The sequence below is a fragment of the Channa argus genome, chromosome 14 (genome assembly GCF_033026475.1).
Source record: "Channa argus isolate prfri chromosome 14, Channa argus male v1.0, whole genome shotgun sequence".
NCBI lineage: Eukaryota > Metazoa > Chordata > Actinopteri > Anabantiformes > Channidae > Channa > Channa argus.
This window is the reverse complement of record NC_090210.1, coordinates 21,906,587-21,932,580: the sequence shown is the minus strand read 5'-3', so window position 1 is coordinate 21,932,580 and position 25,994 is coordinate 21,906,587. Positions and strand designations below refer to the sequence as shown.

The following is a 25,994-nucleotide window of genomic DNA, read 5'->3' as shown; positions in this document are numbered from 1 at the left end:
GATTGGTTTGTTGGGGGTTTTCTCCCCAACCCACAGGAAAGTGGTGTGATTACAGTATTAGAGGCTCAGGGAACAGTGTCGGGCCGTTTTTTAAACCTGCAGTTCATTTGCTCTGGACCTCATCAGTGGACCAGTTTGGAAACTTTGTCCTTTTCCCCTTTGTTCGATTTGCGGTTTCACTTCATAGGAAGTCATGTGGCAATGATCTCCTATTCTGATTAGTTCAAGGAGTCAGGGTGGGAACAGGAGAAAACACGAGGAGTAGATCATGTTCTACGAGAGAAAAACTGCATAATGAGCGTTTGCTCATGGCCGCGGACAGTAAACCCAGGAAATCGATGCAGCAGATGCTGAATGCACTTGTTCAAAGTACAACACTCATATCTTTGTAAAAAGAATGCGATGCCTTGTCAACCAGTCGTTTAGTTAAAGAGTGATTTTCTGAGCCAGAAAGAGGTCGAATCGTGCTCAAGAGTTCATGAAGGCGACTTCTGCTAGGAAAAAAACAAACCAGAGTTTGACTTACCCGAACTGAACGAGGTAGGCATGACACACAGGAAGTGCAGAGTTAGCGGCATGTGGAGTTCCTCGTGAATATAGGGCAGAGATGCGTTGGTTTGGTGGCTTTCTGTAGAGCAGAACCTGGACCAACTAGAGCAGAACCATAGAAGTTTGCACAAAACATTTGCTCGGATCATGTTACATGAACATGCGCATACATGATGGCGCAATTATGGGGGTTTCTGTGTCTCGTCCAAAGACCGTGAAGTGAACCACCAACCCTGAGGTTCGTGGGCAGTTGTTCCACCAACTGAGCCACAGTCGCCACCAATTCAAGACTCGTGTGTTCACAGGCAGAAAAGAGGAGTCCAGTCTCTCTCACTCCTGTTTTAACTGCCTTGTGGAGTTAGTTAACCCTGACCCCATTTGACCTTAACCACCAGAAGTCTCCCAGCTACAGGTCTGGGCTAAACCTCTGGAAAGGAGGGTTGAGCAGTGTGAACTGCTACCTTGAAGACTGGCAAAGTACAGGATATACATGAGTTGTAGGCAGAGTGCTTATTACTGCTATAATCAGCCCTTCCACTCCCTGCTGCTGTGGGCAGTGATGACATCACCACATCATCAAATCAATATTGCATGTTTTCAACATAAAAAAAAAAATAAAAAAATCAAATGTGTTGATGGAAAAGCATCGCAACCACATTAAACCTTTCTAGGCTCTGGAACAGCTTCGCAAAAGGTTAAACATTGTGATGGTGATTAAAAATGTGAACTTAAATGGAACTTTGATGAGTTTCATGTGCATTGAATCAGTTTCAGCAACTTCAGCTTTCTTTTTTGATGTTGCATGTTTGCATTTAGCTTCTTGTTTGCGTGGCAGTGTTTTGCATGCATGTGGTTATCTACTGCTGTGTGTGTGTGTGTGTGTGTGTGTGTGTGTGTGTTTCTGCTTTCCCTTCCCTGTCTGCCTGTTGGTACAGATGGCCGTCGACTCTTTGCGGTCAGCTGAGGAGCATCATTGCTGGTTGCCATGGCGAAAGTGACGTCTAATTCGTTTTCAAACGACTTTGGAAATCGTTCCTTTGAGTAACTATGTTATGAACAGATGCAGAAAGCAGCTCGGGTCAATAAAACTGATTTAACAGGGAGCCTCAACATGAGCTAAATAAGGCTCCATCATCGCGCCAACTTTCTGGTTGCACCACTTGCTGTCAGTTTTATCTCTGCACTGAAAGCAACAAGACAAACTCTAATCTTCTTGTTGGTTTTGAAGAGAAGATGCAGTGGCTGGAGGTGGAGATGTTTATTAGCTGTGAATAAATGCTCGTCTCTGGATTCAGTTTCGTCTTGGCTGCGTCATTTGATTCTGAGTACGGGCTCTTGAGCCCCGAGCTAATGATCTGTGCTCAGCTGTGAAGCCACAGGCCGTGTTTGTGTGACGCCGAGGAGAAAACACTGCACGTGTTGGTGAAACAAGATTTTACAGCGCAAAACCACAAGTCCACAGCATCAGCCACGGTGGCAGCTCGATGAGGCTGTTTCTGTGCAGCACAAACGTAAATTGATGGATGGATGAAAAATCTGAAAGTACTTATTCTGTTTGACTGCTATTGGGTTGGTGGTCACCTCTGTGAACCTCCCGCCCTGAGGATGAATAATTCATTCAGCGTCAGCGCAGGTGGACTGCAAACTAAAAATATCATTCATTTACAGTTTGACAAGACATCAACCAGGGAGCCTGTAGGTTTTTTTTTTTTTTAACCAAATCTACGTTTATTTAGGACAAAGTCTTTCTTAAGTGTGACAATAACAACCAATTGCAAAGCCACTTCTTCTTTTTACTATACTGACTATCTGCAGCTGGTAATTCTAACCAGCCAACATTGAAGAACCATCAGTAAAATGGATTTGACTGCACTGCGTTTATCCTCAGTTGGGTCAGAGACCTCTGAAAGCAGAAACGAGTCAAACACACTTGCAGCTCAACCTCGACTTCAACCTCTGACTTTCCGAAGCCCTGATTAATAAAACCCATTAGACTGGTCGCCCTGAGTACCAGCCACATACTTTACTAGTTAATGGGCTGTTCCATCACCAGACAACAACTGTGGAGCAAATGTGAGCACATTTGCCCCTATTGTACAACTGCCTCTCTCAGAAACACTGCACAAGTCGAATATAAATAGAATCCCTGTGGGTAAAGAACGAGGCAGGTGCCGTAGTGGAAAACCAGACGAAAACTACTTTAGAAGAAAGGAAGAGGGGAGTGATTTACCAAAATAGCTAGAGACAGACAAATGGAAAAGCTACAGATGATAATTCCATTTAACTGATTCGATTTATTGCTTTTAGGGGTTTCAACTAATAAGAATTCAATATTATGATAAAAAGATTCAGGGATCAGTAGAAAATAAAAACTTGAAACGGGGAAAATGCTGATGCTTTGAGAGCAAACAGGACACGTCTTACCAAATGAGCATCATTTTAATATGTATCTTTATATATGTTCCTCCATATATGCATTCAGTTGTACATGATTTAGGATTTGTATATTGCTATGCTGTTACCACATTATGGTTGCAAAGCTGTACTTTGCCCTATTTTGCATGGAAACACACATGCATGCTCGCAGTCGCACACAATGCAGCCCTAACATGCCAGCGGTTGCCATGGCAACTCCATTCTCCACATCTCTGCCTCTCTCGTCGTTTCCTTCTCCTCTTTCCTCCTGCTCGTCTTAACAGAAAATCCATACGAGGCAGGGAGATGAAAGCAGCATCATTGATTTTTCCTGGCCGCACGAGCAAATGCTCAGAGTTGTTCAGTTTCATTTACAAATTTATTCATCAGTGCCGCGTCTCTATAGGGAAACATTTGAGAAAGACGGTAGCAACTTTAAAACTGCAAGGGTATTTGCATCGTTTAAACTAAATGCATGATAATAAACTCAGGTGATGATTCTATTAGTTTGTGTGTTGGGGCCAAATCCTTATATGAGCTTTTAAAGCGTGTCTGCTGAACTAATCTGATGGGAAACATGAACAAAAAAGAGCTTTGGGTGGATTAAGGTGATGATCTCTGCTCTGCTTTTAAGCTATTTAAATTTCCGGCCTTTCCTGAGATGGAGCAGTGTCGAAGCTGCTCCCATTGTGACATCACAATAGGAAAACATGAGGATAAGCCCCTAAGATGACCCTTAGACATGATCCTATACCACCTGTGCATCAGAATGTTTTTTCCCCCTTTCTCATTCATAATCAGACTCCAAAGGTCTATCAACAGCATCATTTGTTGTGTAGTTGGTGTTTGTCTGAAGGATTTAAACACTTAGCCAAACCTTTAAACTTCTGCTTTTGAGCTGCTGCTGAGATGGTTTGCTACTGCCCCACTGGGAATATCTGGGATTGCATCTCACGTATGTTTAGCTTTAATTTCTGACAAAACCTCTCACACATTTTAATAGAGCTGCTGACTTACTGCATCTGACTTACTGTAATTTCAGTACATCCTCACGCAGACCTCAAAGCTATACCTCCCATATGTTTGCCAAGTTTGCTCCTCTTCTTTAAGGAGTGTTCGACACTTAATGAAGCAAACACAGAGTGGGTGGAGACCGAAACCAGAACTAAAGAGAGTGAAAATGTGTTTGAACACAAATGCAACTGTAAGCGGATGATCAGGACGCTTTGCTACAAATTACTCACCCAGCTCATCTGCTCGTGATGTTTCTCCATCTTCCACGCGTCCTCACAACCACATTAATGTCTTCGTTCGTCTGATCCATGGCTGCTCACACATTTTTCAGCCTCATTAGGAGAAACACAGATTTTCACATGCTTGATTGATTTGCAGGTTTTTTTTGTTTTTTTTTTTAGGGGCAGGGGCTCAAACACAGGGGTATCTCTCAGCTATGTTTAACTTGGGCCATACATGTGAACATAGAAAATATATGAATATAGTTGCTTATTGTACGAAATAAATAAAATGATAAAAATTCCAAAGTCTATTTTGGGTTTTTTTTGGGGGGGGGGGGGGGGGGGGGGGGTTGATTTAAAACCTTCTATAATGAAATGTTAACTCACTGTAACTGACATGTAACCAGTGAGGAAGAAACTGCTGATCACAGTGCAGCAACAGCAGATGAGACGGAGGAATCTTGCACTCAGAGAAAGCTCATCAATATTTATGCTTTCGAGTCTGAAATCCTCCCCTGCTGCTGTGACCTGAAGAGTCTGAGTGTTTGCTGCCATCTAGTGGGGAGTTTTACACACTGCATGAGCTTGTTAATCAGCCATGTTTCATGTTCCCTCGCAGTCACTTTTTTGAAATTCATTAAAACATAGTTGGTGTTGTGAAACCATTGTAGGAGACATTAGGGTTCGTCATCCTCCTTCAGGAAGTGGCAGAAGTTAAGTGGCTCCTGCAGAGTGAGATAATTACTGAGAGCACTGGGACACTTTGAGTCTAATCCTATTTTGTTGTAAATGGACTTTGAAAACCAATCTACAGCATCACTGTTGCAAAACCTGCTAAGAAAAACGGATAAACGTCTAAGCTGCATTACAGTTTATTGCTTCTTGTAGGCTTTGCGACCAGCTGAGTTAGAGAGGTAACTAAAATCACCTTCTCTCTCCGATTACCTGTTACTGCTGCTTGTCTCATGACCAACTCGGGCTCCTAAAACGTGTTGGGCATTGTGACAACATGCATTTTGTTTCCCATGTTTCTCTTTAAGTTAACTGAGACGGATAGGAAGATGGCCACTCACTGCCCTGCTAACTACCTGAACAATCAGGTGTTTTTGGCCAATCAGGAGCTGGAAGATACCATCTTAGATAAAGATAAAATGGGGGGGGGGGGGGGGGAGAGACAAAGGGAATTGGTGTCTTCCAGCTTCTAATTGACCGAACACACCTGATCTCAGAAATCAGCAGGTGCACACTGGTTCTTGGAGAATGAGCAGGACAGTGGTGTTGTTCGACCTGAGCTACAGATTTTCGTGCAGGGAATTTTAAAACAACTCGCACACACCCGGCTCACTGTAGGAATAGTTCAGCGTTAGTCCCGTATGAGCTGGTTACACTTGTCTTACACACCAAATTGCTTTTTTGACTGCAACAACACAAACCACAGAACTTTTTCATTTTCTGTTTTTAAAAGATGTGTGTGTGTGTGTGTGATGGCAGCAGCTGAACAGACGATCAGGTTTGATGCACAGCATCAGAATCCAGAGGCTTAGGGATCATCCAGCGGGTTTCAGGAAGAAGACGACAAAGTTGCTCTTGTAACGTGCAAAAGAAAGGTTGGTTTTGTCTGCAGTCAAACTGAAAGTCAAAACTTCCTCAGCTCTTTTCCGAATCGCAATAAAACCCACTTCTATACTAAAATGTGCATCGGTTCGGCCTCTGCTTACTGTACAATACCACCCACTGCCCCCAAGTAATTCACTGTTCTTACTCAATAAAAGTACACTGTTTTAATCAGTATACATCAAGCTGGTGACAATGTACTAGTGCAGTGTGCGTCTCTCAGCAGCAGGCTCTTTGTTTTCTTATGACAAACCACAAGTGACAGCTGAAGGTTTTTTTTTTTACAGTTTTAAGGAAACTAACAGCTGAAAATAGTTCATTTGTTGGGAACTATTTTCCGTAACCTGTGACTCCACATGAATATTTAGTCAAAGCGGATAATAATGCAAAGAAGAAATCACAAGTGATGTATATACTTTATTGTTCCTAAATCTTTAAGTTATCCCTTCAGAGACACCCTTCCAAAAACTGTGGAGATGTCAAATAATAAAGGCAACCAGACACATTTATATAAAAAATTAGACCCCTTTTATTGTGTTTTCATATATAAAAGAAATACAAAAAAGAAACATTGACACCAGGCAAGGGTCTGATTGGGACGGGGTTTCTGGGTTTGGGGCAGTAGTGGGTCAGTGGCCAGGCGACATAAAAAGGGGAAATGACAGGAGGAATGTCAGACAGTCTGGGGGATCAGTCGAACTAACATCGAACAGATGAGGGTGGATGAAAACGGAACACAGCGGTCCCATCCAGTCCCTCCCCTTCTCCCGCCCCCTCCCCACCATCACCACCAGTAATCTATTATTCCTTCAGGAACAAAGTGGAGTTTCCGTTCTGCAAATATTCATCCAAAGCAGAGCTGCGTGAGGAGGCAGAGATAACCTCATTGGAGTTAAACCTCAGTGGGAGAAGCTGGAAAAACACTTTTCAAATACTTTTGAGCTCAACTAGCAAATCCGAAAAACAGAAGGACCTTTAGTGAAAATCTGTAACTTAATTCAAACGTACTTGACATTCATGCGGTTGAAACATCACCAGACTCGTTTAAAGGCAGGACTAAGCTTTTACCATAGTTCTTCTTCGTATGGAGAGACTGGCTTATGTTCAGATAGTAACCAGTCACTAAATCCAGCATGTGAAAGATGTTTGTAACATGCTTCTCAATGTGCCCTTGGTGTTTTTTTTGTAAACAAAGCTCCTGTTTACATTCATTGTGTTTGAGGTCTAACAAAGTTCAGTGCATTTCATCGCACAAAACATTTGCCAAATGTCTTTTTGTTCCTTTTATTTCAATAATCTCTTTTCATCTTCTTCCTCTGTTCTTGCCTTCACTGGTACATTGCTGTGTTTTCCGCTATGTTTCCAACACCTGGAAGTCAGTGGCATAGTGTGAAACCATTAGCAGAAATTTACATCACATCGTCTGCATACATGTGCATTTTTGCACACGTACGTAAGACAAACCATATGGGGACCCACGTGTAGAGTAACCTCCCAGGGTAACCTTAAGGCTGGCAACCTTAATTTACTCATTTAGATGCACATTTCCCGTTTCCCTTCTGATTGATTTCACTCATTAAACACAAGCCATATTAGCAACCTGTGCCTGAGCAAGTAGGAGCTCTGTGTGATTCACAAATGTCACAGCAATTTTCCAGCAACACTGTGAACCTCCTAAGACTTGTTTGTGTCTTTGGAGGTCCATTTAGGATTGTAGTAAGTGGTTTACTTACAAGTATAATATACTCAAATCCGACAAATCACAGTCAGTCAAATCTGTAAGCTCATCCACAATCGGCACCATTTATGTCTGGAATGGATCTGGTTCTAGCACAGAACATGATGATCGGATTACAGATGAACAAAGTAATCTTGCTGCTACAACAGGGAAATGTCTTCTGCAATTCAGACGTGCGGACACAGGGTATGTTTTCAGCTCTGCATTGCTAGACAGGGCTTGGTTTTTTGCATGACTGTATCCGAACATTACTTGGTCAAACATTTGATGCTCGTTGGCTGCACCCACTCAGGTTTAACTCAACTACTGGGGTTGTATTTGCCCAAACAGCAGCTCTGCTTCTGAGATTGACATTTTGGAACTAAAACTCTGGAATTTTTTCAGGAAAGCTCAGTCTTATCAGCTACTTCGGCGAGATGCCCGCCTCCCACCTCGGAGACCCCAGGCGCTAACAACGTCCTCCTGTTGTAGTGGTGGTGGCCCTTCATGATGCCCGAATTGTTGTTCTCGTTTAGGATCTGCTTTTGTTTCTGCCTGTTGAGGGACTGCACCAGACCCAGCACAACAGCCGCCAGGGAGTACTGGCCGGTTATTTTTCGTGGCTGCAGGATGAGCGGGTTGGGCTGCACCCGACCCAGCAAGAAGTGGGTTCGAATTTTTCCCTCCTGTTCGCTGATGCCCTTTACGTAGATCTCGCCACGGTACTCGAAGGCGAAGCCGCGCTCCTTCAGGATCAGGTAGGTCTCCTCTGGCACCTGGATTTTTCCACTCACACCTGTGCTGTCCATCCGACTGGCCAGGTTCACCGTCTTTCCCCAGATGTCATACTGCGGCTTCTTGGCACCAATCACACCTGCCACCACTGAACCGTGAGCCATGCCTGCAAGAGACACGCAGGTGATTAATCTTTCGTAATCCTTTACTCAGGGAAATGTCTTCTGCAATTCAGACGTGCGGACACAGGGTATGTTTTCAGCTCTGCATTGCTAGACAGGGCTTGGTTTTTTGCATGACTGTATCCGAACATTACTTGGTCAAACATTTGATGCTCGTTGGCTGCACCCACTCAGGTTTAACTCAACTACTGGGGTTGTATTTGCCCAAACAGCAGCTCTGCTTCTGAGATTGACATTTTGGAACTAAAACTCTGGAATTTTTCATAAATACCTACATTTGTTTTTTCCACCTGATTTTCATGCTTGTACACATTGTGATTTTAGAACTTATTATCTTTTGAGCACGTGAACATGAACAGTCTTATTTTCACATTATAATTTGAACCTTACAATGTCATTTTGCCACTGTACTGTCTCAGCGGAGCATTGCATAGAACCAAACCTTTCTGACTTTAGATCAACAAACTGGTCTGATTATAACCAGAAACTATATTGTATGTCATCAACATGAGCAGAAAGATCCACTAAGAGCCTACATCAGCTAGAAAGTGTGATTTACTTTTATACTTCTAATGAAATGCAAAAAAAAAATGATTTTTATACTTTAAAGTGTAATTTAACATGTTTTTTTTATTGTTAAAAGAAAGTTACTACTTTTCATCAGTCGCCCCTTCTGCCAAACACAACAGTCCAGGTGTAAAAAACAAAGTGAATAACGGCTAAATTTCTGTGTTTTTGGACACTGGCACTATTAGCTGCAGTGCAGATAGGACTTCTCGCTGTTATCTTTTATCTGCCATCTGCCAGATGTCTCCTATCAATCAATGTCTCCTATAGAATATTCATGCTGATTTTGGTTTATGTTTGCAAGTAAGGAAGTAAAGAACCTACTGCGGAAACAAATGGACAATTGACAGCAAATCGTCTACTTTATGACTGTCTTCAAGCACAAAGTACTAAACAGTCTCCTAATTTTCGTGAACAAACCAGGAGAAGGGGAAATGAAATAATAAAAAGAACAACAAAAGTGAAATATTGAATGTTTTGCCCAAATGTCACAGAGCTCTTACCAATCCTCAGCTCAAAGTTGTTGAAGGAGTGTTTGTTGATCTCCTGGATGCTCTCATTAAGGGCGATGGCGAAGTCTGCCAGTGCACACAGATGACCCCATTTGTCTTCACACTGCTGTGAGAGGCGGAAGAGAGCACAAGAGGGCGTCTGAGTGAGGTGAATGTCAGGACGGACAATTAAAGTTTGCACAGTCCTCTTCAATCTGCCTGCGACATTTAAGTTTAGGGTCAAATTAGGCCACATTAAAGTTTGTAGCATCACTAAAACGTTGGTAATGAATCTTCCTTTCTTTTATTGTCCTCGAATGAAATTGTTCCTCAAACTGTAATCTGTAAATTTATATCAGAGTAAAATCTAAACATTGTGTTCCAATCTCCACGAACACTGTTTTCTTCAAACTATAAAGCCCCTGTCAGTGGAAACCTTTCACTATATTTTTTTATTTTTTTTTTTGCAAAGTCTTAACAGGTTTAAGTTCCAAATGCAATAAATACACTGTATGTAAAACCAGTCCGTCCAGTGGTGGATGATGCCAATTCATTTCAGAATTACTTCAGGGAAACTTCAGGGATGATGGGTGCAGACAGGGGAAAGACCCCTCCCCACATTCCTTGTTTGTTTTTTTCACATTTATTTTTGGACGTTTGGTGTCCATCTGTCTGGGACAGTTTCAGGTCATTATCATCATCTAGTGTCGTTTTTGCATTGTTGTGCACATTTCTCTGGTTAGTTTCAGTCTTTTAACTGAGCTCCTTCAAACAGAAATGAACAGTAGCCCATCCTCCCCCAAAACTTCTCCGGCTCTTGGGCCTAATCGACAAGAGAAGCATAATTTTTTAAGTCAAGAATTATTTATTTACATGTAAATAACAATGGTTGCTTTTTTGAGAACCAAAGATTTGCTGTTTTGGTCTAATCTGGGGATTTGTCCCATATTAAAAACAACACAGACCCACCTGCACCCACCAGGTTAAAACAGCATTGAAGAGGTGTGATACGACTGATACGAGTCCTGATGACACCAGAGGGACTCACCTGCTTCTCCGGGGACAGCCCGGAGACAGCCATGTAGGTGCTGCCAATCGTCTTGATCTTCTCGATGTCCTGGAAGCGGTCCTCACCCAGCAACTGTGGCGGTGACACAGGGGGGACAATTTGATTGCCACTGTTCAACTCTGATTTCGTCGTTTCTAAAAGTGCCACCCGCTGCCGCTGTATCCGCTGTGTGTGTGGGTGAACAAACCAAACACCTCAGGTGTCAGGAGCGAGTCCCGACAACCCTGAAATTCTGGTTTTGCGGCTCAATAAATTGATTTACTACGTCCATTGCACCTCTTTTCTATAACAGGAGGAATGAATCCGGTAGAAATCCTGAACTGACAAACACAGACAAAGCTTAAAAATCCTTTGTAGCTTGCGAAGGATTTGTCTAATACAAAGAGAAAAGTATTTTGTGCTTTCTAACCTAATGAATTCTGACCAAACAGTGTATCGAACCCGTGTTGTTCTATTGTATCTGTCTGTAATAATCCAGTGAAATAAACGTGAAAACCTGCAGAGCTGAACTCTCCTGTTGTTTCTGCTTTAGCGTTAATCAGTTATAAAGTGTGAGCTGTGCGAATAAGGCTTCTGAAAATGGCACGTTTTAATCAAAAACTAGATGTTGACGTCGGTCATGGTTCCCCCGCCTGTTTCAAAGTTGGGCTGAAGTAGATGTGGGTGCACTTCAAAGTCTGCAGTCTCACCTCGTCAAAGTCGGCAATGATTTCGTTGAGGAGCCTCAGGCACTCGACACCCTGGTTATTCATCTCAGTCTGGGAGTAGAAGTCGGCGAAGCCCGGGATGGAGGCAAACATCACACCCACTGCGTCGTAGGACTGAGAGTACAGCTCCTGTGACAACACACATCACAGGAGGAAGAATTCATCACAAACTATTTCGTTACGACCCTCGGCACAGGCAGAGGAAGATGGGAATTCTTCTTCTTTCTGATCTGTTTTGTGTCTGTGGTCATGATGATTTAGTTCCTTATGACTGAGCTCGAACCACAAACGCGATGAGTCACTTTGTACACAGGTTCTGGACATATGGACCCCCAACCCGTGGAACCACTGGGCTTGTGTCCCATTCAGTCATTCATCCATGATACTATACTATCAGCCCATTCTGATCCAGGTCCATAGTGTCCATTGCAAGATATGTGCTTAAAACTTCACGCTGAACAAAAAGAAAAACCACTCTACACCAGTGAAGTAGCAGGAAAAGTGCCCTCATTAAGGAAACAGACATTGTAGTTGGGCTGTAGAAGGCTATATATCCTATGACTTAGGGATTCAAGACCCCCACCATTCTGAGTGGACGATAATTGCATTGTAACAAGCTGCTTGATGATCTCACTTTGAGTCTAGTGGAAATCTGCAACACAAGTTGTGTATTGTGTTGCATTTCTAGACTCACTTGTTTGTCTGTGTGTGAGGTTTTGAAATAAATCTGTGAGTCTGCAGCAAACAGTGTCTGAGTCTTGTCTTCTCGACTTGTCTGCTGCAGCAAGTGAACCTGCAGTTGCAGTACAGCGTTTCCTCCGCCTGGGGGCAATGTTGACACATGACAGAGAAGCACAGCAGGTCTCATGAAACGGCATGTCCTCACATACTAAGGCCACGTGCAAAAATCCATCATGTCGTTATGGGAATATTTTAATAATAGGCTGGGAACCATAATCTCCAGCTCCACAGTTCAACATTTTGAGTTAATATTTCAGGAGAAGTCAGGTTTCTCTCTCTCTCTTTTTCGCCTTTTTCCATCTTTACCACTGTTAGTCACTCATGAAAATAGGCCCCTGACTTTATTGTGACATCCTCACTGACATTATGCTGCACATGCTTAACGAGCTCAATCAAATGTCAACGCTTCAGACTGAAAGTTGGTAAAAGCTGAACTAATTTAATGTCTTGATTCTTCACTGCATGTCTTCTAAGATCTGAGGGTGAGGGTGTGTGTGTGTGTGTGTGGGGGCGGGGGGGTTAATCCACCACCAGCTTCAGGAACAGCCTCACTTAAAAGATACAAGGTGCAACTCTAGGCAAGCTAAAGGTTCCACGAGATTTTTAAATGATCCTGCTACAGTTGGCTCGATGAAGTAAATCAGTAAAGCAGTTTAGTTGGGTTTAGACAGAAATGAAACATGGTTAGGTTTAGTAAAATGTCATAATTTTCAGTCACCTTTTTACTTAACTCGTCTAAATATTAGCTTCAATTAAACCTGGTAGAAATAAAAGTCATCTGATTGATTCCAAAGATCACCGACACCTCCTCAGGGGTTTTGTGTTCTATAAATAACCCTGTGCTCCAGCATCTAAATCACGTAACAATAAACAGGCTGATTAATAATGTAATGAGTGATTAGGACCCAGCCCATCCTAATGGATGCATTTTTAATCATGTCCTTTTTAATTAGGAACAGGCATTGGAGCAGAATGATATCAGCTCTGCTCTCCTGACATTCATAATTCATCAGCTGCTCGCCTTTTGTTTGGGAGGCAACGGAAGATTGGGGGAGTCGATAGGGAAGGAGGCCAGGCGAGGACAACACGGGGGTTTGACTCCTGTCCTCTGTGACGACCAACGCAATCAGTCATTATTGAGTTGGTAAATAAAAAAATTTTGATTTCATTCAACAAAAAGCCTAAAACAATTTACATAGCTTGCGCATTAACTAATATCAACCCTGGTGAAGCCATCATCCTCATTATCAAGGGACATTGGAGTAATTGGCCAACCTTTGACTATGGCATTTTCAAACTTTAAAGGTGTAATTCATCTATTCATCTTTTAAATCTCAATAAAATCAATGATTCTTTCAGTGTCAGAAATGGCTCAAACTCTAATGTGACAAAGAGATACTCATGGTTTCATGGTCCACAGAAGACCCACTGACTTTCCCTTTAGTGGTGTCAGAAGGTCAATAATCATTTTGTCCAGCATATATATATATATATATATATATATATATATATATATATATATATATATATATATATATATATATATATATATATATATATATATATAAACACCTATATACAACAATATTAAGACATGCTAAATTAAATACGTTTTCAGATATGTTGATACTGAATATATTAACCCCTGAATCATCTTGGCAAAATCTACTATGTACATAAGCCTGAGTACACGCAGTAGTGGAAACTCCACTGAGACATGTCTGTAGCAGTAGTACATGTTGTACTGAAGGACTCTGTAACTTCACGTACAGTATTACACCAACACCATCATTAGACTGAAAATCAGTCATGTATGATGTAGCAAATGTCCAGATAACACTCGAAGGCAACAGGTTCTGTGCATAGAATGGGTGACATTAGGAGAAAGTGGTGGTTACATTTTTTAAAAGCATTAACAGCAGGTTTGTAACATCTGTTGATGCACCACACAAAGCTGCTCACCCTTTTGTTTCTGGCCTCTTGGTGGTGAGATGTGCAGCGATCCAGTACATAAAGTAACACCTGAAAACACTGGGCTACGTTCTCACACAACACCAACTCCAAAAATTCAGTTCATCACATCTCAGCTCTGCTAGACGAGCCCCAGTCAACTGCAAAGTGGAAATGTTTCAGTGTGACAACGGCTCAGCTCCAGAGCGATAAGCTTGCACAAGTGGGAAAAAAAATCAAATGTCCCCAGAAAGTGCCAGAAGAAGCAACATCCATGTATGAGCGGCTGCCGTCAGCAGCAGGAGACATCTAAAGCTCACTGGCACTGGACTCTGCAGTAACATTGTTTTTTTCCCGGAACGGTGTGGAACAACTTGACTGCACGGACATCAACCCCGTCGGGATGGAAGTGGACAGTAAGACAGGGCCTATAACCCAACATCAGCACTGGACCTTTGAAATATGCTCACACTCATCAAAACAAACAAACAAAACATATTCGAGCAAAAGAATTCCCATGACACTTGTGTGTTACGTGTGCGCTCATTTGTGGGGAACAGCTGTATTCAAAGGGAAATTAAAAGCAAAAAGGAAAAAAGGGCAGCAGAGATGAGGCAAACAAGAAGCTAAACTTTGTAAAGTTGGACTCTCTCTGAGTTTGGGCTGCTGAGTCACTGCTGCGACGGAGAGACAAATCAATGTTTTCTCCACCGCTGACTGACAACATGTTATTAAAATCAAATCACATGCATACAAACCCCAAAAAAAGGTCCTCGGCTCTACAAAGATTTCCGGCTGAATGAACCGCCCCACCAATTTTTTTTCTCTCTCGTTCTGAACAGTTGTTTGAAAAGCAATTACGGAGCCTTTTCTTTTCTTCCAGGCCTGGAACACCGAGGCACGGGGAGTGAATTGTAATGAACGCAGGGGACTAATTTTGGAGCGAGGCTGCAGTAAAAAATGAGGTGAAGAGTGAGAGGAAGTGCCGCGGTATAAGAACTCTGAGCTGAGGACTGAAATATTGAGCTTCACAGTCAGTACTGGGTTTACATTGGTCTGTTTTTTTGGTGAAAGGTTTCCTGAATCACTGGTTCCCCTGAAGTCAGGTTCTAGTGTAATTCACCATTTTGAAAAAGTAATAATTGAAAAAAGGTGAACAACAGAGTCTTTCAGTGTGGAGTTCGCATGTTCTGCCGCGTTTGCGTTGGTTTCCTCTGGTTTCCACTAAAAACATGTGTGTTAGGAGCCAGGTCAGGTTGGCCCATAGTCGCAGTGGGTCCAGACTAACCCTCCATCTGATCAGCTGATGCAATTTCATTGTACACCTTGTATGTAAAATGACAAAACACGGCACTTTAGTTGGTTAACCATCGTTTAAGGGGGAGACTTCTATTTTGATTTGGACCAAATTGCAAAGTTTGACGGTGGGGACCAAACAAGCGAGGTGTGAAAACTCCCGAAAACTGTTAGCAATCATGAATAAAACGGAAGCAAGCAAACTGGCCTTTTCACTAGGTTCACATTTGTTGTTTTTTTTACCTTCCTTAGTTGATTTCCGAGGGCTTTAAAATACACTCTGACCCACAGATCACCCACCGCGGTAAAGTAATCGTCACACAAACGCAACTACTTCTGGGACTGACCTCGTTGTCCCGGTCCTTTTCCAGGAAGTGTCGCGCCACGTGGCTGGGCAGGATGTTCCTCAACATGTTCTCGTTATGTTCCCGCAGCTCCTTCATTTCATTGATCTCCTCTTTGGCCTGGACCCGCCACAGGAAGTCCAGTCGGGCCGTGTACTCCAACTGAATGTAGAAATGACAAGAGAAAGACCAAAAGTCAGAATAAAAAGTTTCATTGCTGTATCTGCTCCTCCACATAACAAGGTTACTTTTCGGCAAATCGGCTTCCAGACGTCACTTTCCACCAAGGTGCTATTGTTTATTGTCTCCATTATTTAGAGACGCAGGAACTTTTGTGACTCGAAATAAGGTTGTTTCTTCACGACCTTTCATATTTTTCTCGGCAGACCAACTTGTGCTAATGCGGCCTGCAGCGACTCATTTAGGACCGTGAGCCATTTCACGGCCGCGTGATCCATCAATCATGTCCACAGCCTGTCTCTCACAATAGGCAGTCCATTATTCAGTCTGCTCACAACAGTGCTGAGCTCTGCACTTAGTTCCCTCCACCTTCCCAGCATCCTCCTGGTTTTTATTTATGTGCATGCGAAAACGAACATGCTCTTCACAGAAACACAGAAATAAGACACTTCCGAATTATATTTCCATTTGTTCAACTTGTTGGACCTGAAAATTAATTCTTCTTCACACATTTTCTTCAGACCTTCCAGACAGCCTTGAGACTTTGTTGTTGGTAAAGAAAAAATGTAAAGAAAGATCTGATCAAACTGTTGTTTGGACCATTTGGATGATGGAAGAGCTGAGCTGTGGCTCTGGAATAAATTGCCAAATTAAAAACTCTGTTATAGGTTGCATCAATTATGGAAAGTACAATCTGCAACACAAATTACTTTCGTGAACGCACAGTAATAAAAAAGCAATTTAAATACATTAGAGCTAAACAAAAGTTCAAAACTCACTGATATTACAAATTAATTTTTGGGTGCAGGCAGATGAGCCTGTGAGGACTTAAGCAAATCTCTCTCTGACAATAGGTGCTATCAATTAGTCCCTTATTCATGTGGAGGCAGTCCAACAACTTAAATCTCATTTTCGTTTTTTTCTAATTAAGAATGCAGAGTCTGCAGGGGCTGGTTGGGCAGTGAGATAATGAGAAGGTGGCAGGTGAAATAATGAGTCTTACAGCTATCGACCTACATTAACTACTTCACAGTCGTGGCGTTCAGAGCAGGAGTTTCAGCTCAGCAGAAAATACTAAAGGCTTGTGAAACCATTAAAGCTTCTGCTACATATGTGTCAATGGTTTATTATATACAAAAAGCATACGTGGAGTAAAAAGCATAACATTTAATATTTACTGGCATCACTTGTTTTTCTAAACTGGCAGCCTTGATCAAACTTGTGGAAATGATCTTGAAGAAAAGTTCCTAATCATTTCAAAATAAAAGCCTTGTGTACAGTTCACGGTGCTTGATAATGTAATTACTGTTTTGACGGGAAGCAGAGCTCATGAAGAACAACCTCATCTGGCTTCTGTGCTGTGCTGCCATTAGATTGTTATGTAAAAAGTCTTCGGCTGTTATGGCTGCTATTAGTCAGTGGAGCTGCTTCTAGATAAAGTAGAGAGCCTGTGTGTCTCAGAATGAATAAACATGTCATCCAGTGTAACTGTGTGGCTCATTGATATGTTTTTCACAGTGGAGGTCTAGTGCACAAATGAGATGGATCAGGTTCTGGCTTCTCTTTTCTAAGGTTTGCTCCCAAAACCAAAGCAAATCACCGGCCGTGTGTGTGTGTGTGTGTGTGTGTGTGTGTGTGTGTGTGTATCTTTTTGTATTTGGATCGGAGCTTCCGAGACTCACATGCAGCAATAAGTCGAGGATTTCAGTTTGCAGAAAATCTAAATGGAAATTTGTGCAAATGTTGTGTTGTGGGTTAATGCGAGGACGTCACATGTAACACTCACATTTTGCAAGCGCGAAATGAGGGCGAGCTCCTTGTGATAAAGGAGGCTGAAGAATAAAAGAGTCTCCATCACTCTGCTGCAACAGGGCTCTGCTTTACACCCTTTACAACACAAGGAAATCACTTGAATGTCTTGGCTGAAAGAAGCACTAACTTCTGTTTTTACACCACCTTCACACGTGTTGTGTCGCTGTGCGCTTTCAGCCACAAATCACCCAAATGCCTGCTTTTGGTTTCCGGCGTGGTGTTTGGTTTGGTTCACTTCATTTAGCACGCTTTACTGTTGGAGCTTCCCGTTTGGAAAGGTAAGATTTGTGATGGCTCTTTCAGGCTTTTACAGGAAGCCCGCAGTTTACTTGCAATAAGCATTTTCTCAAGCCCCATTTTCTCTCACTTCAGCCTCCCGCTATCTGCCAAAGTGGCAATAAGCCATAAACACCAAGCCAACACCTCCAACACCTGCCTTAAATCTCAAGTAGGTAACGTTTTGGGAATATTTTTAATGACTTATGCTGCAAATTTAAACAGTGCAGATGTATTCACTTCTAAAAGTTTTTGAGTGAGGCTCACCCATTCCATGATCGATTGTAATTGCTGCTGCTTGATTAGCATGTTTGGAAGTATTCTTATTTATTGTAATTTGACGATGACTAATTCCCGAAGGGGAAGTGTGGCAAAGTGCGGCAGATGGAACAAGAGCACAGCAGAGCAATAAAAGGGTTGATTTGGAGCCCTATAAATTTTATGTTAGAGTTTTAATGTGACAAATGTTAAAAGTTTAGTTCTGGTGGTTTTGTCGACGCCTGCGATTACTGGAAGTGATTTACTTGAACTGCAGTATTTTAGAAATTAGCCACTAGGGCAGCAAACCCAACTCAATGTGGCGGGTAGACACTAGGACTCGGGGAGGAGAGGAGCAGCAGCCAATGAGAGGAACGGACCGAAATGTGAAGCAGGTGTGGGAAGCTGGCTGCTGCTCATTCTGCTGGTACTGCTGAGATGCCTCTGCTTGTGGTTTTAATAATAATAATAATAATTTAATAATAGGTTACAGTAGAAGCAGGTGCTTAGATGCACTGAGGTACTGTTTTATAATATTTTAAGTGGTTCTGACATAACTTTTATTAGTTAACGAGTTGAGCAGTCTTATCACCTGGTGTAAGGTGTTTGAGTTTATATAAAAATCTAAAATGTATGTTTATCTCCTCACACATATTGTAACAGTGCTTTGCTTGTTTGCAGGCAGAGCACTGACTGCAGTTTATTTTAGTATAGTTGTACATTGTGGTTTTAATTTGTCAGGTTGTTTTTGGATTTGGTTGAGTTTGAACTTTTGTTTCTGGTACTGCAGCAGGTTGCTGCCTCCACCTATGGTTGTGGTTGGTATATTGGGAGTTGGCTCACTGTTATACTGCATGTTTAGTGTTTGTGTGGTTTGTTGTGTTGTTACTTCACATTTAGGATACTCCCAGCCCCCTGCCAGGGGGTGGTTGGTCTTTTTCTTTTCCTTTTTAGTTTTAGGATTTTAATATTGTTTTGTTTTTATTAAATAGCCATTATAGCAGTTAACCCACACTGACGGTTGTGGCCTCTTTATTGAAGCCCCTGTGCTTCATTTATCCATTTAATCTTGACTGGGTATGTCAGGATTCTCATTTTCACATGTACTTGTCCTCTTGGCCTGATGCATCTCACTTAAACAACCTTTCAGATCTCACACGCTGTGAACGGTCATTGTCTTTTCTTTGCCAAACAAGTGGCACGGGTTGACCCGGGGAAAATCAATATGCCACCGTATGACTTCAAATACGGCTGCGTTCTACTTTCACGGCACTACAAAGGGCCTTCAATTGTGGCCGTCTCCTCTTCATTTCTAACCGTCGCTAAACTGAGCGTTCAAAGGTTGCCATAGAGAGAGCATGAAAGCAAGGTGCTGATACCAGTTTCCTTCAGGCTGATGATGATGATGATGATGATAAAAAAATCTTTATAAAATGGCCTGTATGATGTCACAGATGTAGAGGAACAGAGGTTTATTTCTGTTTTCATCTGAAGTATCAGTCAGGTCAGACATTACACTACAGTCATAATCTGAAAGGACTCTTGTCCCTGTTACTGTTGTGAAACTGTTTCATATTAAAGGGTCATTTCACAATCCTTTTGGACTTTGACCTATTAAAAGAATTTGTTTAAGTAGCTTAGGAAAGGATTGTTTCATCTAAACCTGCACATTCATCTCTGATTTGTAAGACCTGCTGCCTCCAGTCTAAATACAATGGAGGCAAATGGCGTCTCGTTTGTGTCATGTTGGCATTTACGTTTACATGATGTCATCCGGCAGACACTTTCATCCAAGGCCATTTACAAGTAACGTACTGGGAGCGAAGCTGCAGTTTGGCAGCTTGTTCTACCATCGTCGGACTTCCGAGCCGAAACGTCAGGCTTGCACTTTCCTATTTCTCACCTTATTGTTTAAATGATTATTAGCTGTCAGACTCGGAATTTGGGGTGAGCAAATATTTGAAAGGATTGTCATGTTGTTGTGTAGAGATGAATCAGGTAATTGTTGCATGGGATGACAGAGACTTGTTGGGGAGGACTCTTCCGTTTTGATTTGGGAACTCTGGACTTTTCGAAAGATGCTTTATTCCACCTCCGTTTTTCTGGTAAATGGAAGAAGTGGAACGAACCCAGTGGAGCTCTGCCCAGCACTAGGAGCAGGAATGCAAAAACAATCTGGAGGGTGCGAAGCTTCAGGCCGGACGGCAGCAGTCCAGTGTCAACACTGGAGACCAATCACAGTGACTGACAGAGCTGGAAGGTTGCAAGTACTGTGAGCACATGGCCTCACTTATCCAGTCTGACAGCTGACCTTGTGTCTAGTCCTGAAGTTGATATGAGTTGTTATGTTTAAATCCAAAGTATAGTGGTGACTGTGACAGTTTAATAGCAGCGTTGTCACTGGCAGCCCTTGTTGCACAAACCGCTGTTCAGTTGTTTCTTTAGCTCTAGCGATAAACTTCAGCTCAATGTTATATGTTAAGAAAGTTTGCTACAAAGACAAAGAGTTTGTACTTTTGTTTTAGTTTGCTCGTGGCCACATACGATCTATTATCATTGCAGAACATTTGTAACAATCTAACCATTTATGCAAATGATGCACAGGACGAGGCTTCTTGCTTATAGTTTTGCCTAAAGTCTTGCTTATAATTGACTCAGTTAAACCTGAAATACACAACGTAAGCTGGAGCTGGCACGAGACCACTCTGCTCCACTCTGCTCCACACTGCTCCACCCTGCCCAGGTTTCAGACGGTATGTTTAGGTTATAAAGATCAGCTGAGGTGGCACAGTTAGTGTAAAGCTAACTGTAGTGGCAGTGTAGCAGTTAATATTGACTTTGACTGTTCTCTGAAACATTACTAACCGAGTAAACTGGATGGACCAAGAGGTCAGGTACACAAAGATACATTTTTTTTTGGTTCTAATATTAATCATGAATTCATATTAGTATAATTACAGACACATTTTAGCCTATGCCCTCATTATTTGAACAGTGGGGCCAAAATAATACAGCGCACCAGTGAAAAACCCAGCAGCTGCTAGAAGAATGGCCCTTTATTTCTGTGAATGATGTTAATTGTGTCTAAAATTAGATCTTCTTGTTTAAACGGCGTCAGGGCTGCAGTTGTCTGTTTATCTCGTTCTCCTGTTATTTGTACTTCACATTAGCTGCTAACACTAATTAGACGGCTGCATAGCAACAATAATGAGACAACATTCCTCAGGCTCACTGCATTTTGTTCTCTTCGTTAGTACCATTTAAAGGAAAGGTCCTTTTTATCCACACCTTTACATTATTTATAGTCACGTTGAGCTCAGCTTCGTCCACAGCTTTTGTCTCGTGAACCTCCGCAGCACAGAGTCACAGAGTTAGTTCCATCTTACAAACTTGCAAACTTAATGTGGTAAAAGACGTTTTTTTCCACATGATGTTTGATCACCACAATGGCATTGACTACTCCAAACCTGCAGTATCAGCCACTGCTCAAATCCACTGAAGAGGACCTATTACACGTCCCGGTGAAGAATTACATGCAATCTAACGTCTCCTCAAGCATTTACAATACGATAATTCACCAGTGCTTTACAAAAAGAAGAGCACTAATCTAATTTCCCTGGTGATATGGAAGCTGATGAGGTTTTACCTGCTGGCCGTGGTAAAACACAGCGAGGAGGAACATGGCCATCAGAAGTAACGACGTCTCTTTGGTTCCCAGGAAGTTTCTGTTAGAGCAAAAAGAGAGAAAATGACGCTGAGTTTATTCAGAGAAACTACAAAGTATATAGAGTATTATATGTGTTAATATGCTTGAGACCATAAAAACGCATGTCTGAAAATGTTCCTGTAGTAGGAACATTCAGTCAACTGACCACAGCATCTATGCTCCGCAACGGATGCAGCTACAATCTTTTAAATATTTCATTCTATGAAATATTGAAAAAATACAAGAAATGAAAATGGCACAGACAGATCATAAATACCTGGATCATAGTGATATTACAAATTGATAACACAAAGTGTTTCCCGTAAATAGTATCACTTATTTAGGCTGTTTTAATGGGAGAAAAGTAGTCACTCAGGTTTAGTTTGGCCTTTCTTGTAGTATTGTTGAATCACAATAAAAAAAAAAAACAGTCTTTATTGTTATTTCATTCTTTAAAAATGGTCTTTTCTCACGTGTGTCATTTTAAATTATTTCTGAAAAAATTGCACTGTTCTTTTTTCATAGAATGGTACTAACAATATATCTTTATCTACTTTATCTTTGGACTGAAACAACGTCCATCAGAGTTTTTTCCATGTATGAATTTTTTGAAAGACTAAGTAAACAAGCACATTTTTATATTTCAGCATTTTCCCTACAAAATGCTTATTTTATAAAAAATTGTTGCAGATTAATGTTATGCAAGACCAAAACGTATCTTCTGGCATTTTAGTGCTTTTACAGAAATATAAGCAAAAATAATAAGAAAAAAGCCTTAATGAGTTCCTTACTGAGCTCAACCTGTACAGAGAACGTGACTTCAAGGCAGAGTAGTGCTCTTTCTCTTTTTCTTCTTTCATGGTTAAATGTTCAGGACATGGCCTTCGCACATCAGTCACTGGAAATGTCACTGCATTATAACCTCGTGGCTGCAAGATGAGTTTTCTCCCATGTGCAACATTAATGTTCAGTAAAAAAGGTCAACTTGGCTCCCTGGTGTGTATTTGAAAAGGGAGAAGCAGGGAAACAGATAATGAAATAAAAGACAATAACGTAGCGGCTTTTGCTAATAAATGTTTCTTTTTTTGCATGAACTTTAAAAATTAAAGCGCTTCCCCGTTTTATTTACATTAATAGTAAAATGTATGCAGCAAATACGACAAGATCTAAACTTGGCACATTTATTTAGACTTTAATATAATACATTTATAAATGCACACACCACACGACCACACACATGTAAGACCCAAACGAAACACACTAATCTCAGTGTGTAGCTTGAAAACACTCACTCTGTGTTGTGGTGGACGGCGTCGTAGCGAACAAACAGCGAGGTGTAGAAGGCCTCAGTCAGTAGCGAGTAGATGGCGATCATCACCAGCAGCACCGCCAACTTCAGAACGGAGTTCAGTCTCAGGAACACCGCACACGTCACCATCGCCAGGACCCCAGTAAAAACAAAATACTGGGAAAAACAAAACAAAAACATTGCGTCACATTTTTTTAGTTTTAACATTTACTGACTTTATTCTCAAAACACATCAACTTAAATGTGAGAATTATTTATTTTGAATGTAGCACCAACACATCGGATTATACAAAGAGACCACCCCCTTTGATTTAAGACTAAACCATACCACACATTCATTTTCCCCTCATGGGTGATTTACAATATGTAGCCTTATGTATTAGATTGGTTTATGACCTGGGATCTAATCACAACAGCCGTTCCTGCATTTTGTCCTTAGTGCAAACTACATGTACTGTAGACAGAACCAAGCAAATCACCACCAACCAGTTAAGCCAACAAGCGTTGAAGGTACTGCTCCAAATGCCTATTGGGTTGCAAAAGCATTTTTTTTTTTTTCCAAATTGGCAGGTCTCATTTAAATTTTCACTCCTCTAACTCTTGTAAACATTTCCACACTCTGCTCTCATGCTTTTTTGCCCCTCAGGAGTAAATATGTTTGGACTCCCTTATTAAGCCCATGAATCAGCTGCATATTGTGTGAACATGCTCGATACTTTCACCCCAACATTCTGATGGCTCAGCATCAATCGCCGTCGCCTACGGCGCGACGTCCCTCTGCGCTGTGAGCAGATGTCGAAGATATTCGATTCATCATCTTTTCCGCTATTACAGAAGTGAAAAATCACGACAGATGGACCTGACTGCAAAATTCCGACACCTCATTTACTTAGTACCTCTGGGTAGAAGCAGATGTCTGGGATGGAGGCCGATTCATTGAACGTCTGGTTCCTGAAGGTGCTGGACTTATCGAAGTCGCACCACAGCTGTGAGAGACCAAAAGGGGGATTACTGTAGTTTTATAGTATTAAACTGATGCAGGATCAGTGTAAAAAAACAAAAAACAAAACACAAATCCTCTTTTATACGGCTTTTTTTTATTCAAGCCTTAAATCCTACAAGATGCTCACAACATTTGTTCATATGTGAGTAAACAGGATGAGGTTTTACTCTCTGCTCATTTCTGACCTCTCACAGAAAGAATCCAAAACATTATCATGTGAATAAACAACTGATCTTTTATTGATGTTGGTATCCGGTTTCTGAGAGAAGCCCTGTGGAAGCTGCAAGCGATCCATGAATTTCTGCTTTAAATTTAATTCTGTCCTGTAAATAAATAAAGGCGTAAACAGACATAAAAGACAGAAAAATGGGTTTATTTATATTCATAGTATTCTTACACTGCCTTGGATATTTGTTGCTCTTATTATTCAAGCAATTTAATGGCTTCTCTTCTACTAACTCCAGCACTTAAATCAGCAAAAATCTCTCTCTCTCTCTCTCTGTCTAACTATATTTAACCATAAAGCGATCAGGCATAACATTATGACCACCTGTGCAATTTAAAGCAGTCTAACACAGTGGCTGTGACAGGAATTTTTAGTTTAGGTTTTTGGGTTGAAAATGTCAGAAATATGATAATTCTAATATGTTTATTATTGTGGTCGTAGTGGATGGTGGAGTCGTGCTGGAGGGGAAGAAGAAGAACAGGTGGTTCTAAAGTTTTAGCCACCGTATTGATAATGAATGAGGGGCCAAAACATTAGAACCAACCCTATATGTACATATCAAAGATATTTTTAAACTTGGTCTCAGGGTGGTGGCGTAAACTGGGCACAAAGCAACACAAGCTAATTATCAGCTTGTTCCATATGCTTTAGTTAAAAAATAAATAAATAAATAGCCTTGTTAACCAGTTTCTCTCAGAAGTTTAGTTGCTCTCAGGTAAAGAAAAATCTTTGATGATGATGAAAAATCTCTTTACACATGTTTAATTTACATATTATGTGTATTATACATAATAAAGTATAATATATATATATATATGTGTATACACACACACACACACACACACACACACACACACGTTAATCACAGATTCAAATAAGAAACCTGGAGTTTAAAGCCGAACTCACTATATTGATCATGGCTGCCAGGAAGTTTATAAGAATTGAGACAAAGATGATGACGTTTCTCGCGGCGTAGGTCTCGTTGATCCAGCAACAGGCTTTTCGCAGGACAAGAGGGAGACATTTGTAGTCCTCCGCCGTCGTAACTAGGATCAGGCAGGAATGGAGCACGATGAGGACAGAGAACTGGATCACCATCGTTACTATCCTGCAGAAACACAATAAAGAGCAAAATGGTGACCCCACATAATGAGCTTTGAGACGAGGTGATGAGGTAGAACATTGAAGCATCACGGAAAACACTTTAATAGCCATGAGTTTAAAAACAGAGACAAAGAAAACAATTGTCGGAAATAAAATAAAAATAAAAATCCAACCTTGCTTTTACTTTTGGATTCAACACAATATTTTAGATCAAATCAAACAGCAGTGTGACAATTTGTCCCACATTTGCCTAAATATCATTTATATTTTCTAATAGATATACCTATACTTATATATCTGCTTTGTTTACATGATTTGAATTGATTTAAATTTAAATTTGACCAGTTTTAAGTTGCTTCAGAAAAAAATGGTTAGTTCCTTCTAGTATGTAATCTGCCAAATATTTCATACATGTCTTTGTATTGTGTACCAAGAACCATTTTCCAGTTTTAAGAAAAAAGCAGGAAACAGGAAAATCCCACATGCAGCAGGTGAAGGCTGCGATTAC

The 25,994-nt window shown here is 41.3% G+C and overlaps 1 protein-coding gene across 2 annotated transcripts in view; it reads right to left on the bottom strand.

Moving 5' to 3' along the window:
- Nucleotides 1-6,340: 6,340 nt before the first annotated feature.
- Nucleotides 6,341-25,994, bottom strand: part of adcy8 (adenylate cyclase 8 (brain)) — a 75,245-nt gene continuing 55,591 nt past the window's right edge. For both annotated transcript variants that reach the window (XM_067475014.1, XM_067475015.1), the window contains 9 exons: nucleotides 25,289-25,490; nucleotides 24,050-24,139; nucleotides 23,137-23,309; nucleotides 21,785-21,863; nucleotides 15,616-15,774; nucleotides 11,264-11,410; nucleotides 10,554-10,646; nucleotides 9,518-9,632; nucleotides 6,341-8,431 (listed from right to left, as the gene is read on the bottom strand). In XM_067475014.1, the coding sequence (XP_067331115.1) occupies nucleotides 7,932-8,431; nucleotides 9,518-9,632; nucleotides 10,554-10,646; nucleotides 11,264-11,410; nucleotides 15,616-15,774; nucleotides 21,785-21,863; nucleotides 23,137-23,309; nucleotides 24,050-24,139; nucleotides 25,289-25,490 (1,558 nt within the window). In that variant the 3' untranslated portion in view covers nucleotides 6,341-7,931. The remainder of the gene's footprint in view (nucleotides 8,432-9,517; nucleotides 9,633-10,553; nucleotides 10,647-11,263; nucleotides 11,411-15,615; nucleotides 15,775-21,784; nucleotides 21,864-23,136; nucleotides 23,310-24,049; nucleotides 24,140-25,288; nucleotides 25,491-25,994) is intronic.